Source organism: Argiope bruennichi, chromosome X2 (assembly GCF_947563725.1).
Source record: "Argiope bruennichi chromosome X2, qqArgBrue1.1, whole genome shotgun sequence".
NCBI classification, from domain to species: domain Eukaryota; kingdom Metazoa; phylum Arthropoda; class Arachnida; order Araneae; family Araneidae; genus Argiope; species Argiope bruennichi.
This window is the reverse complement of record NC_079163.1, coordinates 103,419,644-103,435,617: the sequence shown is the minus strand read 5'-3', so window position 1 is coordinate 103,435,617 and position 15,974 is coordinate 103,419,644. Positions and strand designations below refer to the sequence as shown.

The following is a 15,974-nucleotide window of genomic DNA, read 5'->3' as shown; positions in this document are numbered from 1 at the left end:
TTTCATCTAAACGACGGAGAAATAAGTTTTCTCGAATTTTATGTACAATTAATGACGTAAAATCAGAAACAGTAACTTTTTTTCAGTGAATTAAAAATATATATAAACATCGGGAAGAAGAATGAAAGCCAAATTCTGCCTTCGACAACCAATCGTCCACAGTATGTGCCGTCACAAACAAGTTATGAAGCTTTGTTTAAGAAGATCGCAGTTGGGGATGATGATGAGTGACTTTACTATAATTATTTACATTCACGATTTACTGATGGCTAGAAATGGAAATGAAAGAGAAGAGATCAATGAACGCGATTGGTGGGAACTGAGGTTGAATCCTAAGGGTCATCACCACCCACGGTACAACCCTTCCCGAAAGAAGGACGTCTCGTCATCGATAGGGGACCATTTTTGTACCTACCCAGGTAGCGAAAGCCAATCACCATCCCGAAAGCTTTTCATCCTCACATCTGAGGTGATTAGCTTCATCTTGCCTTACCGTGAGAGACAAGATGCATTTAGTTCAATTAGTTAGAAGTTAGATGCTAGTTAATTTAAACATTTCCTCCTCACATAAACTTTTAGTTAAACAAAAGATATCTTACTCTGGATAGTTCATTAATTTCCTAAAAATTTAACCGTCTCATGTCTGGTAATATATTTATTGTTAATTATAATTTCGTTCCATATTGATTATTCATCTAATAAAAATTCCTTAGATGATCCTCTGCTAGTTAAAAGGAAAAAAAAATCCCTTTTCTCTACCATCAAATCTTTTCTATCGTTTTCCAAAAAATTATTAAGCATTTAAATAGCCGTTTTAAATAATATACAAGAAAAATCGATTTTAATTTTTAAGATGATTTATTTGTCAAATTAAATTACAGTCTTTGAAGTTTCAAAAGACTTGTGAATATGCCACTAAATTGTAAACAAATTTTTAAAATAAATAATTCAGATTTAGTTAAAACGGATCTTTTGAAATCAACTAAAAAACAGATAAATTTAAGAAAAAAATTTTAAAAATTTTTTGAGAAAAAAAAATGATGATTGAAATTTTAAAAATGTTTCTAAACTTATAAATTCTTCAACTATTCTATTTTTATTCCTTCAACTATAAAAAGCGTTATCCTCACGAACATAGAAACCAACGACCACTTACATAGTTTTCTTATCTCGACTTTATTAAATTTGGATTTTATAAGTAAGTAATAAAAGAAGTAGCCAGAGAATGAATAACCTTTTAATGCAAGTTATTTAGAAAGGAAAAGATTGTCCATATTTTTGTATTGCACTAGAAAGCGAATTAAGTGTTAAAATGGTTATTTCGAAGCAAAAAGTGAACAGTTAAAAGTTTAAAACTCATTCAATAATTAGTAAGGAGTACATTTCTCAACATAATCACTTTTTAGTTTAATTAGTTCGATCTGCTTACCCTAAGTTTCGGTGATTGCGTTTAATGCTCACGACAAATAAAACCTTTCTTTTTCTGAAATTGCCATGGAATATATCAAAAATATTGTATTTGTATTCTGTTTCATTTGATATTTCGTTTTTCCGCAGTGTGTATGCGTTGAACAGCGAATTATGATCTTAATTTTTCATTTCAATTTTTTTCATTTTATTTTCTGTTTGTATTTATGAAAGGTTGATTCTATTATCGATTTGTCTTTAAGTATTCTAAATAAATAAAACAATTCAACAAATGTTTTTAAAATTAACTTCTTATGAAATGAATGATTTTCCTTTTTTCTTTTCTTGATAATAAGACGGAAAAAATTTCTTGACATCTTGTTTCGATCCAAAGCGGGCAAAACTTTTTCCGTTTGAATAATTTTTACCGGGAAAAATTTACGCAGCCCAAAAGTGGAAATTAAATTTTTAAAAAATCAATCATTAATAAATGTTCTTTCTTCTTCAGAGTGAAAAAAAATTTCTCGTTGATTTTGGATTATATATATTCTTGTACTAGATTTTGAACCTCTGGCATTTTATGTATTGAAAAAAAAAAAAAAAAAGAACAGCTATTCTTTCAGTCAACAAGCTCTTCAGTTTTTTAATATATATATATATATATATATATATATATATTAGGCCCCTAGTTCTTTTTTAGAACTAAATAGTAGAGGACAAGTGTACTAATATATTATAATAGAAAATGAAGAAGTGGAGTGTCGTTAGATTTACTTCGGAAAAATTTCGAGTAAAATAAACATATTGGAATTCTCTTTTTCAGCATATTGGAAATGTAGTGAAAAAAAATTATATCTATAAATATTTAGTTTTTCTTATATTTCCAAGAATTACTGCGAAATAAAAAAATTTCTTGCATGTGTCTTGACATTTAAATCATTACAGATAGTTTCGTTTAGTTGTAACATAATATGCGACACTCTTCCATGCACATCAACTTTACCCGGTGAGGCTGGCAAAAAATCGTTTCATTTCAATATCGGTGAATTTTACCGTATGTAGACTGAAAAGTGCCAATAGAGTAAAGCGTGAAAAAATATAGTAAGATTCATTTTAAGATACCCTAAAAACAAAAAAATTACATCCTTTTTAGCTCTTACTTCTGATAACTTCACGAAATATCTTTTTTAAAATTATAAAAGAAATATTTCTCCTAACTAAAAAAAAAAAAAAAAAAAATCTTACAATTCTACATATAAGCTTAGATTGCAAACATTTGCAGATAATATGAACGGAATGCATTAAATACATGCTGTGTGTAATCATTCTGAAAAACAAAATCCTTTTATTTTTATTATCTAGGCTTCTCCATTAAGGTGGCCTAAAAAGGGAAAAATAATAAATTTGATCATGGCATCTCAGCATCATCTCGAACCTTTATAAGAGTTTTATAAGTGGATAAATCTTAATGATTAAGAATTAATTTATATATTGTTACAAACCTGTAACGTTGCTTCCCAGCACGATTAGTTCAATCACTGGGAAGGCCCTTTTACGATCAGCTCTGTTGGTTGCTGATCGGGTGCCGCGTCAGTGATCTCAGAGCTTGGCGACAAACTTGGCGACATTGAGCTTGGTGACAAACTTGTCGAAACCATTTGGCGACAATATACATATTACTGGAAACTTCCAGAATTTTAGCAGTTGAGCCACTAGGATACGCCTGATTGCTCCAGAACCTTCTCTGTCCGCCTCCCGGGAACTATAAAAGGCCAGCAGTCTCAAGCTCAAGTCAGTCAGTCATAAAACGAGTCGTAATCGTAGAAAGAGTCAACGGTGAATAGTTGGATCAGTCCGGCGGAGAGCAAGCGTTGTATGGAGTTCAAGCGATTGCTGAATTGAAGTGTGTACCAAGTCCTGGTGTTTATTGTGGAAGCAGCATCGAGTCGTGTGTGGAGTTGCAAGTCGTGTTGTAGTGAGTCGGTAGTTGGATACAGCTAAAGCGAGGAGACAATGGTGAATTGCAGACGTTTGCAGAGACCGTAGAGTGAAGCTACGTAGATTCCATTCTTCTGCTGAATTCTGTCGAGACGCTTTGTGTGTGTGATTGTTTTTACTACCGATGACTACTTGTGGCCTACTGTTTGCTGTAGTGTGTTGCGTGTGTTTATCTCGGCTGCATATTTGTCATCTCTGTGTAATAAAGGTTATCGTCGTTTTTTATATTAAAGGACTGTGTTTATTTCATAGACCAACAAATCGGAAAGGAACCCAACAGAAATTCCGTAACAATATTTTTTGTTAGCTTTCTTTCTTTTGTGACTAGTAATTACTAACTAAATAAAACCATTTTACTGCGTCTGAAATTTTGAAGGTCCAGTCTTGTAAAAATCCAACTGTTAATAGTTGTATAGATCGTAATTCACTTAATAATTATTCTTTCTTTCAATTTAATTACATATAAAATTCTACCGAAAATCGTTCATGAAGGTTTATTTTTCTTCTAAACAACATTTATGGATATATCCGTCGTGAAAATTCTTAAATGTTAAGTAAATTTCTTTACAGATATTCCCAAAAGAAGGACATTTACTTTCATCACGTGATAGGAAAATCCTTAAAGTATTTCAAAATAGTTTTGGTTTAGATAAGGATGTCTTGGCTCGAGGTTAGTCGTGGTTTTTAAAAAGCAAAAACATGTGTTGATGTGTTTTTGTTGATATGAGCGTGTTTCTAGTCCTTGTACTCTAGTTTTTGTTTTGATATTTATTTTTGTAGCTGTGATAATTTGTGAGGACGACCTATTGTGTGATGAATTCCATTTTAAAACTGAATTATTTCGCACTCTTTAAAATAATTTGAGTTGTTTCATTATGTTTTTTAAATTTTTTAAATGGAAGGACAAAACTTGAGAATAGTTAGAGCATTTCGTTTATTTTTTACTTAAAAGTTTATTTTAAAACATTGTTTTAAATTTTGTTAATGATGGAAAATAACTTTGCATCTAAATTATTTAGCAAATTACATGGGAATAATAATGATGCAAATATGTCTAATAAACAAATGACTCCCTCGCGTAACTTTGAAGATTATTTACCTGATGGTTCATGCTTCAGCAGGGTTTTGAAAGTCGAACCACAATTCCAATTAAATACAGAATCTACAATAAAAAAGGTCGAGGTGAGTGTAATTATTTATGTCGTGCTCTCGTTCTACTTCTTCTCTCATTGTAACTAAACTATATAAAAAATAATAAAAGAAAAAACTAAACGTTTAATAGAATGTTTTAAATTTAATTCAGTAAGAAACATTAAATTTTGTTGGGAATGTTTTGGTTCCGTATATTATGTATAAATACAGTTAATATGTTGTGACCTCTTTAATTATTAACAGCAAGATTGTTGTTAATTAAGTCATTAGGGTTCCAGATATAATTACCTGTGTAAAATTCATTAAAAGGAAAGAAGATGTATAAGTTTTACATAATTATTTTGCAAATGTTAAAAAAAATAGTGTTTGTGAAATTATTATTAAATGTAAAGTATCATTTAGTGAAATAACTTTTATTATTTTTTATTTTCTTTAATGTAACTAATGTGAATAGGGATAACTTGCTACTGATGTTTTGTTATCAAATATAAGATTTCACAGCAAAACCTTTTTTGAAACTTCAAAGATTCAAAACTTTTATTCTGTACTTTTTTTTGTAAAGTTCAATTAAAGAATGAAATTTGTTTTTATTTTGATTGATTGTTGTATTTCATTATTCACATTGCATATTACTTTTGTAAGTAGAACAAATTTGAATTTTTTAGTTCGTATGCATTTTTTTTATCATAAAGTATATTAGTATGCTTATTTGAAGATTCATTTTTTTATATTTCATGATTTACTTTTCATATTATGATATTAACTTTTGCACTTACCCATTTGAATTAATTTAACATATAATCAATAAATGAGAACTTTCTTGAAATATAGGAGTATTATTTTTACTTTAATATTTATATATAGTTTTGTTAGTAATAAAATTACAATGAAATGGAATTGAGTTTCATTTTAACATTCTTTTTCAAAATGATAATTTTGTTCTGTTATATTTTATCATGTATTTATGGATACTTTTGAAAGAAATAAACTTTTAATTGCTTGACTATAAAATGATTTTGTTTTTATTTTTCTTTTCATTGTGGATTGAACACAAAATATTTTATATAAGAAAAAGAACAAGAAAGATTTATGGATTAATTATATTGCAACAATGATGAGGTGGTGAGATTTATTATTCAGATAAATTTTTATTTTATTTGTCATTATTTCAGACAGATTTTTCTGTTGCGTGTTATAGATGTAGAGTATTTTAAATCTCATATGATGAAACTGTCTAGTTCCATATTCCTTGTAAAACTTATGCTGAAATTTAGAATAAGTAAAAGCTCTTAATATATTAACTTTTGTATTTGACCTGTTTAACTGAAATTCAAAAATTTGTAAAGTTTAATATGGTAATAAAATTATAGTTTGTAATTTTTTGCCAGTATAATTAAAAAAATTTTTTTGAGAATAAATTTAAAATAAAATGAAGGAAGACAGTTTTTAATCTATTAACTGAACTATGGCATTCATGAAAAATTGTCATTATTTTATATTTTCATTACTCAATAATCGAATCCTAAACGGAATATATATATCAAATGCACATCAACTTTCTTTTGACAAATCTGTTTCAGCTTACTTCTTCTAATTTTGTATGTAACATTATTTCATTTAAAATTTATAAAAGTTACAATTATAAATTTTTTTATATACTGGTTAACTAATTTCATTTCTTAAAATGTTTAATTCAGTTTCAAAAAAAATCAAACAAACAGAGTAATGAGACAAGATGCAAGTCTTGAATGTCATGATATTTTCAGATTGTGATGGACAAATTTTTTCTTTCTATTTCTACAAAGTTAACTTTAACTTCTGTTTCTTTGCTCTGAAAATATTAATAACCGATCTTTGAAAGGTGTTCTCACTGGTGGTTAACCTGGCACAACCCTGCTTTCAATAGAATTTTTTGTATCATACTGATTTCAAAGCTGGTGAACTACAATGTGAGAGATATTAAACTGTTTGGCACATCTATCTTGTCATAAGCCAGTATTTATCTGTTTGTTTGTCTCCTATCTTTAGAAATTAAATTAATAACTTCTACTTGACATAGCAACAATATTTTGAGCCTGCAAATTCAAAGTAGATGGTTATTTATTTCAAAAAGTTATTAAGTTCAAAAAGAAGAGTTTTTTAGAAGAAAATTCTTGTTATGTTAACCAATTGACTGAGTACTTGTTTTGTAGGATCATCAAATTATTGCTTCTCAAATATATTTTCTGAAATTAATTTATTCTAATATGCTATAATTCAATACAAAAATTGTAAATAAATCTCAAACATTTAATGTATTCTAAGCTAAATTGTTAAGACAGCACTGTCCCAAATTGGAAAGTGTAATTTAATTATATAGCAGAAAAAACAAAACACTTAATGGGTTTAAAGAAATTTTTTTCAAAAATTGAAACGGCAGCAGACAGCATTACAGCAGAGTTTTTATCCTACCGTATATCTTTAATAAAACTCATTTTCATAATTTCATTCTTTCATTTCCAGACTTATAAATCAATGATTTATAAATGTGGATTTAAAAAAAATAGTGCACCTTTTAAGGCCTTTGTATTAAAATATACTGTTTATAATCTTGTATTATTAAGTTATAGAATTAAATTTTTATTTAATCTGTGCAAAAATTTTGTATGAATAAAATAAATATCAATTTTTTTTCTCCTGTAAGTATTTTCACGTTTTATATGTGTATTTCAGTACATTGGCAGTTTTCCTGTATCGGGAAATGACCAGAATGAGAGAACAGAATTTGTCAGAACTCAGCTTAAAGAAATGAGAGTAAGATATTAAGAAAATTCTGTTTCATTCAGTTGTGTAATAAATTTTAGTATTGCTTAAAGGATAAAAAAAGATTGCATTGGTTTTAAGAAATAGTATAAATTGTTTTCTGTTGATGCACATTCGTTATATTATATTTTGTTTGATATTAGAACTTATTTTCCTTGTAGAATTTGTTTTAAATGTAAAACAACCCTAAGATAAATAATTATATGACTAAAGATTTAATTCTATATCTAACTGAAATAAAATGTACAATGCCCAGTCTCATGCCATAAAAGTGCAATCTGTTGAACAAGTACATAAAACAGAAATATCAAAAGTGAGAAATGTAATAAATCTATAATTATTTAGTGACCTTTAGTTATTATCTTTGATTTTGTGTATTTTACTTTTTTTATGTTGCACAGATATGCACTTTTTTCTGGCATGTTATGTTTTGATATATTTTTTTGTTTCGTGAGTATATCTGACTAGCTGGTAAACCTAGATTTACACCGGTTGATATTTTAACAAAATTGATGAAAAGTTTCAAAAATTGTCATACAAAAAGGGAAATTTTTGTAATTTGAAAAATTGGAGGATTCAAAGAATTTTGCAGTCAGTTTGTCTCCTGGTCACCCCCCTCCCCTTCCATCTATTTTTATATCACTTCCATCCTTTTAATTAGTAAATATCCTTTATGAAAATTTGAAGATATTAATTCTGTCAATGTATTAATGTTCTGTTTTTATATCCTTTTAAAAATATGAGTATATTTTTAAAAATATGCTTTGTTTAAAATGTGGTTTTACCTTTTATTCATGTTATTCACAACGATTTTGGTTCATCTATTGATTAAAAGTTCAATAGGGCTTTATCATGCGATCTTGGAAATTGAATTACAAAGAAAAAATCTTTGTAAGTTTTCTCAATACATGTGATAAAAACATGGTTGCTTATTTTACTTTGTTAATATAATCAGTTCCATGCTTCATGTCCTGTAGAGTTCCTTTGATATCAATTATATTAATCAACTTCTTGTTTGGAAACTGCACCATCCAGTCTGAACAAATTTATAATTCCCATTGCATCAGTATAGACTAATATTCCTCAGGGGTGACATTAGCATCTTGTTGGATTTATGACTAGAATATTATTGGTTATGATCAAAACTAAATGTTAGTCAGTGAATTATTGGGAAATGTGTAATGTTTTGGTTACAGTGTGGATGGGTGGGAGATTCTTATAAAAATATAGATAAAAGATCAGGAAGAATAAATACTCACACATATTCTTCAATTTAGACTGTAAGATACAAAATGATGAGCTAAGAGCATTCTGCTATTGAATATTTTTTGAAAGATTTTTTTGCATGATGCAATTGATAGTGGCATGTACTAAAATTTAAAATTGTTTAGAAAATGCTACCATGAGGAATTTGTTAGCAACAATGAAGTGAAAAAAATAAGAACAACCACCATCAAAGAAAGTAATATATGTATACATATAGTATTGAAAATGCAGAAAAGTAAGATTGAAGCATGAAAGGAATCTTGAACATCTGGCTCTAATAATAAGAAACAAAAGTATTAAAAATAATATATAAATGAAACTTTTATATGACCATATTTTCTTGATGAGATGTATCTTTAGGTTTTATTTGTGTCATTTTTTATTATAGTTTTTATTTTAACAAATTTTTTTTAAATAATTTATTTTTCATTGATTGATTTTCTTTTAAATAATAATTCTACAATATGTTGAATAGCTCAAGCACTTTTTGCATAAGCTTATTTTATTGTTCAATTAATCAAATTTGTTTTGCTTCTCAGTGTTTATGTTTGGCATAATTCATTATTTATGAAGTTCAGCTTTTTTTCTTTCTTTCAAGCCTGCATAATGTTTGGTATTGGACTTCCTTCAAGTTGATTGTAAAATTTTTTAAATCACTGTTGAACTTTTAATTGATGTACATTTTCTGAAAAACATTTGTCTAACTAATCAGAGAGCTGAGTATATTGTGAATGAAAATCCTTATTATTAAAACTTTTTTTCTGGAAAAATTTATGATTTTGTCATTCTTGTTTAGATGTTGAATTTGATGAAATGCACCTAATATATCTGATTTTCTTGGCAAATCATTATCTACTCATTATAAAGAACTTGGCCCTGACTTTATAAAATATATGTGCATTGGAAAAGTATTTTTGCTCTTGCATAATCAGCAAATCTTGGTGCATTGAATTGAAGCTGAATGCAGTTATTTCAAATTCAGTACTTAAATCATAAATTGCCTGTACTACCAAATAAAAAGAAAACAAAATATATTTTTAAAAGTATCTTAATGCTACGATTTAATCGTTTTCTAAAATAAATATACTTTAAAATAAAAGTAATTTAATCGATTTCTTATAATTGTTGATGGGTACTTTGTAAATTAAAAGTGAGGTCTTTTGAAATGTTTTTTTATCTTCTGCTTAAAATCGTGCAAATTCTCATATTTGTTTTTTTTTTATGTTTTAGAATACAGGTCCTAAGAAAAGTGTTCTACTTGTTTTATCATTGAGTGGAATAAAAGTTTGTAGCTTGAATGGAAAGGTAGGTATTTATCAAGTGAAATTGATTTTTATACTAATATCCTTTGTCTTTATGAATACCTTAAATTTTCATATAAATTTATTTGAGAATTTAAAAGTTTCTTGATTAAGCTGTAGAACTTTCTTATAGTTTGTTTGTGTGTGTGTTTATTGTAAACACACAAAAATGCTTGTGAAATGAAAATTCTTACTAGCTTTTTATTTTGGTCCTATATAGTTTTATAAGTAAATTTATTTTTTTTATTTCAAGCTTAAAGCAAATTTTTAAAAAAGTTTTTTAGTTTACTTTTAAATGTTTAAAGGTTTACTTTTAGAAGTGATATTTAATATAAAGATTGAATTAATAATGGTTTTGATAATATTTATATTTGTGTGGGCTTATATATATTTTTTATAGATTACAAATTGATTAAATTATTCTTCTGAAAATTATCTTGTATGAACTTTGGTTTTTATTTCAATTTAGGAATGTATTAATTATGAATTATTTGCAAAATTATTCTGGTAACTATTTAGTAGATACATCTTTATTATTTTCCTAATGTCTTAGTTGTGAAATAGTGTTTCTAAAAATTATCACAAAGTTGATGGAACTCTTATGTAAATAAATTGGATTATATAAAAGTTGTAAAAATATTGTAAACACACTTCATGAGCTTTTTTGCAAATGGTAATTCATTTGCCAGTGTCAGATTTTTTAAAGATAATCTAAGAGATTTACTTTCCTTAAACTATAGAAAATTTGATCATGAATCAATAATTATGAATTAAATTGCTATAGTAACTTAACATGCTTTATTACATTTTGTTTTTCCATTTGTTTTGTTAAAAAAAAGAAACAACTTTTTTTAAAAATCTGAAGCAATTTTTTTGGTATGACATAATTCTGAATATTTAGCTATGCATCTACCATTTCCTTGATACAGAAATCTTTAAAAAAAAAAAACTCATCTATTCATGTATTGTTCTTTCAAAATTTTAAATTGCTGAGTAGCAGAACTATCCAGTTCAGATTTTATATGGCTTTTTTTTTTTTTTTTTTTTTGTAATCTGAATAATAAACTCTGAAAAAAACCCCCAAAAAAACTGTGTGTATGAAAGAACATAGATAGGGCTATTAATAGAGACAACCTTGAACTAATTATTGAAGCGAATCGTTGTTAATTATTACAATGCTTTTTTCTGTTAGCGTGTTACAACTTATTTGTAGAAGTAACTTTTATGTTAATTTTTTTTTAATTGCCGACCTAAATACTTTATTTTCTACTTAACTACCCCTACCCCCCCTCTCTCTCTCTCTCATATATATATAATCACTCACTTTAATCATAAAGTTTCCAACAACCATGTGTAAAGTTATTAAAGCCATCTAGCATGTTAACTGCTTTTATATGTTATAATTATATTTAGGTAATGAAAAGCCTTCAATTATAAGTTACTCAATAATTTGATTTAATCCCCCCTCCGTTTTTTTTACTATTGTGGGATAAATTTTTTAGTTTAAATTTTTGGATAATTTAAAAAGTCGTTTATTTCCATGTATTCTGGTTAAAAGTAAGCTACAGTTAAGTAACACATCCTGTTTGATATGCATAATTATATTAAGAATGTCACAATAATTGAACCACAATTATTGTGAAATTTCACAGTAATTGCTATTGAAGATGAACAGCTTTTTACCTGAAACCAGTAAAAAAAAAAAAGTTATTTTATACTTGTCATACCAGTTAAAATATAAGCATTTAATTTTTCAAATTTACCAAAACAAATTCATAGCTAAATAAATTGAGAACATGGATTTTGTCACAATTCTGTAAAATTGACTGCTGTTGCAAGTTTTTTTAATCTGTAACAAATTCTAAGATATGTTTTGTTGATTTGAAAATTTAGCTAGGTTTCATATCAGGTAGAATGCACCAAGAAATAATCATGATTGTCATGTGATTGATTACATTACATCTAATAAATGACTTAACATTTTTATCATTGTATTGAGAATTTTCCCTCTATTTTATTTATTTGTTTTGACTATATTTTTAATTTCTTCATTACTTCTTAGATAGGTAGAATATTTAATGATGTAATAAAAACTGTGTGTTTATCTGTTTTTTGTTTGTTTTGAAGAGTTTACTGAGGGGCTACTATTTTGTGCATCGACAATTATAATACAAATTGATTGTCTATTTTCTCAAAAGTGATTCTCATATCTTACGGATAAGGAAAAAGTCATCCTTTCAAATAAAAATATTCCTTATTTCCATAATATTTTATACTAAAGCAAAAAGAATGTTATAGGAGGATTGATAAATTGAAAATGTAATTTCTTTAAAGATTGAATTATTTGCATTTCTTTTTTCTGTTAGTGTTTTAGATTTGTATTTCTGCATTTGGTTATTTCTATTTTCTTTTCTGGGAATTAAATGAAATGATTAAAATCTTTTATTTAACACTTTAATTGAAAATTAGGAGAGTAACTTTCTTTGATTTTCATTTAAGAAAGCTCCTTAAAAAAGTACATGAACTTTCAGTAGCATTTTAATATGCTGTTGAAGGAAGGGATCAGTGATGTTATTTTCCTTTCTTTGTATAAGGAATTTGAATACCATATGCTTCTTCTTCATTGTTTCTTTCTATATTTCTGAAAACATTTTTTTTAACATGATTAAATTTCATTAAAGTGAAATAAAATGGTGATTTAAAAGTTTCGCCTATTTTGACAAAATTATAATATGTTTCATATAAATGTCTTGCTTTTTTGCCGAGATAGTAATTTAGGCTGCAATTTAATTTTCTGGATCGAATAGAAAAATGCCATTTCTTGTTTGTATTGTTTTCCTAATTGCTTGAAGAATTCAAATTAAAAAGTTATGCCTTCATGTTAAGATTTTAATACCAGCATTAAAATTTGCTACTTTACTAAGATGATTATTTATTGAATGATTGTTTTAAGCAATAATGTTCTCATAGCTATTTAGTTTTTAAGAACACATTGCAAATATATATAAGAAAAGATTCAAGATTGAAAAACTCATAAGAAAAACCTTATTTCCTTTTTTTATGAGTAGGGAAACATGAATGTAATTTTTCAACCAAATATGATTCATATTTTAGTTTTCCTTGTTCCTAATCTTAAAAAGTCTTGTTAGTTCAATGATCAAGACAACAAGTGTATGAATGAGAAAATTTCAGCTGAATTCTTTTAAAAATTGTTGAATTCTAGTAAAGTAGTGATTCTAGAATAGTAATAGAATTCAGGATTTTTATCTAATTTTCTTAGTTCCCATATTGGATTTTACAACTTGGCCACTTCTTCAAAAAATAGCATGGAATTTACCAAACAATTAAATATTGCTTATCTCAAAAATATGTTGTTGTAACAGATAATCCCAGTCTTCATGTATTTTAAAATATTTCATAAAAGGAAATTTTAATTCAATGAATTATTCATGAATTTTACTTTCTGTGTTACTTTTCTTTTTAGAAAAATGATGTATATTGTTAATAGTTGTTTTTCTCTTTTAATATGTTAACCACCTTTTTCTTATAATTGCATGTCTTTACTTGAAGGGCATGTCAAGTAAGTATACCGAACTTTACGTTTCTTTACAGTTTATTACTTTGGCTTTAATAGAAAATTCTGTAAAAGCAAAAACAAATCTTGAATACAAATGTTATTCAATAAAAGATTTACAGCGTTTGAGTTCAATGCAAATATAGCTAATTTTCTATAAGTGGATTAATTTGCTTTTTGATATATGTATTCTTAAGAATATATATATATTTAAGAAAAAATTTTTGTGGAGAAAAAATTGTATTACTTAAGATATAAATTTTCTACATGTGCTGTCTTATACATATTTATGTTTGTCTTTGCAATTTTGGAGTGTACACTATAAAGCTCTGCCTGAATGAATTTCATGTTGATTGAATTGAAATTTGTGTAATGTGCTTCTTTCCATTTTCAAAAAAAAAAAAGCACATTTATATAGCTTTTGAAATCATTTATATAGGAACATTTATTTCTGGTTCAACATTCTTACTTTTTGATAATACTTCTAATCTGCTTGTGTGTCTATTCAGATAGGTAATGATTCACTCTTTATTATGATTTTACCTTTTAGATGTTTTCAGAAGATTGGTATCTTGAAGTATTAATCTTTTTTGCTTATTTTTGCATAGAATTTATCTAAAATTTAAAAAGACAGAAAGTACACTACAAAAAGTGTGTTTTTGAAATTTGAAGAAAGACATTCTTTTTTTTATGTTTAGAAGTAACTAAAAAATTGAAAAAGGTATTGAAATAAATAAACAGTAATTAGAACAATAATTTAAAGGGTGCCCCATATTTATAGTGTGTTTAGTCAAGAAAATATTTTAACATCCTTGAGTTTTACTTAAAAATGGGAGTAGATGTTTTTTTGTAAGGCTACCAAAACATCTTTAGAAAATGTCAGAGAGAAGCAAAACCAATAAGTAGAAAAGTTGCTGCAGAAACATTAAAAAATTATATCCTGCACCCACCTTTGGTTAAAAATAATAGGAAATATGTTTTCGTGTTGAGAGTTTTGTAGAAGTATGTTGCCCTTATCAAATTTTGGACTTCATCCATAAAAGGGAAGAAGTAGTTTTCCGAAAAACATATTAGATTTTTTTCTTTATGCTAAAGAGGCATAGAAAGAAACTCTTTATTTACAAATATGATCATACCCATGCTGCATATATATGTTGCTCATATCCATGGGAATAATTAGTTAGACCATTAGTTGTCACATTTATTTATTTCAGCATTGCCACACTGTAGTGAAAATGTTTTACTTGTTTATTTGTATATGTTATTGTAAATGCAGTAGTATAGCAAGGATAAGTGGTGCTGTAGTTCAATATTGCTATTTCACCCTCAGTCATTATCATTGGTTTTATAAGTAGAAATGGTACCTAAAACATATTTTTCATTATATCATAGCATGAATAGACTGACATTTTGTCTCCATGATGCCAGTATCATTTATAACCCCCTCCAATCGCCATTTTGTAGGTGTAATCGAAAAAATATAATAGTAATAATAAGACAGAAATTTTGATTGATGAATTTTTAATTTATGAGCGGCATATTTTTATGATTGAAAACAAATTGTTTTTTTTTAAATAATAGTGTCGGAAGTTTTTGTTGTAAAACTTACACTATTATTTTGTGAAAAATTAGATGCATGTTAACGGTGACATCTTTTAAGTGGAAGAATACTTTTAAGTGGTAGAAAGTTGAGGAGAATAATCCAATTTTTTTTGTATTTTATTGCCTTTATTTTTAATATGCATATTAATTTATTTTGAAAATTTCATTTTGTGCTCTTTTCAGAGTGTATTGATGGCTCATGCACTTAGAAGAATTTCATTTGCCACATGTGACCCAGAACATCATCAATTTTCGTTTCTTGCTCGAGAACCTAATGGTCACTTCAGTCTTCAGTACTGTCATTCATTTCTGGCTGAAGATCCAAAAACTGTAAGTATGACTGTACTTTATTCTGAAACTACTAATATGGGTTTTTTTTTATACTTATGTGATTTTTAAACAATGAGAGTTCTTATATTCGCTCATATGATGTGCAAGTTTCGATTCTCTATCATTGTGATACCAGATTTTTATACATAAAATCCACCGAATTTTACTCTGTTGTATAGTATAAAATTTTGATGCTTCATATTAAAAGAGTTTTAATTTGTCATGTGCATTTTGAAAGAATTTAATATTTTTTTATTAATTTCAGTTTCTGCTCTGTAGAATTGTAACTGAATTGTATTTTATGGATAAAAATTTAAGTTAATCAATTAAAAAAATGTAGAAAGAGAATTAAGTATACCCCTACAAATATAAAACTTATTGAGAGAGTAACACAACTTAATACATTTACTTCTTGGATTAATGATTTATGGAAAACAGGGCGCAGAACAAGTTTCAACTATTTACCATGAGATGGCATATATTTTGCCATGGTGTGCGTTTGCATGCATAAACGTAGTAATGGAATTTCTGACTTATCTCAA

General features: G+C 27.0%; 1 protein-coding gene across 1 annotated transcript in view; it reads left to right on the top strand.

The window, feature by feature from the left end:
- Positions 1-4,103: 4,103 nt before the first annotated feature.
- The window catches only part of LOC129960256 (uncharacterized), a 156,584-nt gene continuing 144,713 nt past the window's right edge, over positions 4,104-15,974 (top strand). Inside the window, exons 1-4 of the mRNA XM_056073534.1 lie at positions 4,104-4,587; positions 7,270-7,350; positions 9,856-9,930; positions 15,286-15,432. Coding sequence (XP_055929509.1) covers positions 4,390-4,587; positions 7,270-7,350; positions 9,856-9,930; positions 15,286-15,432 — 501 coding nt within the window. The 5' untranslated portion in view covers positions 4,104-4,389. The remainder of the gene's footprint in view (positions 4,588-7,269; positions 7,351-9,855; positions 9,931-15,285; positions 15,433-15,974) is intronic.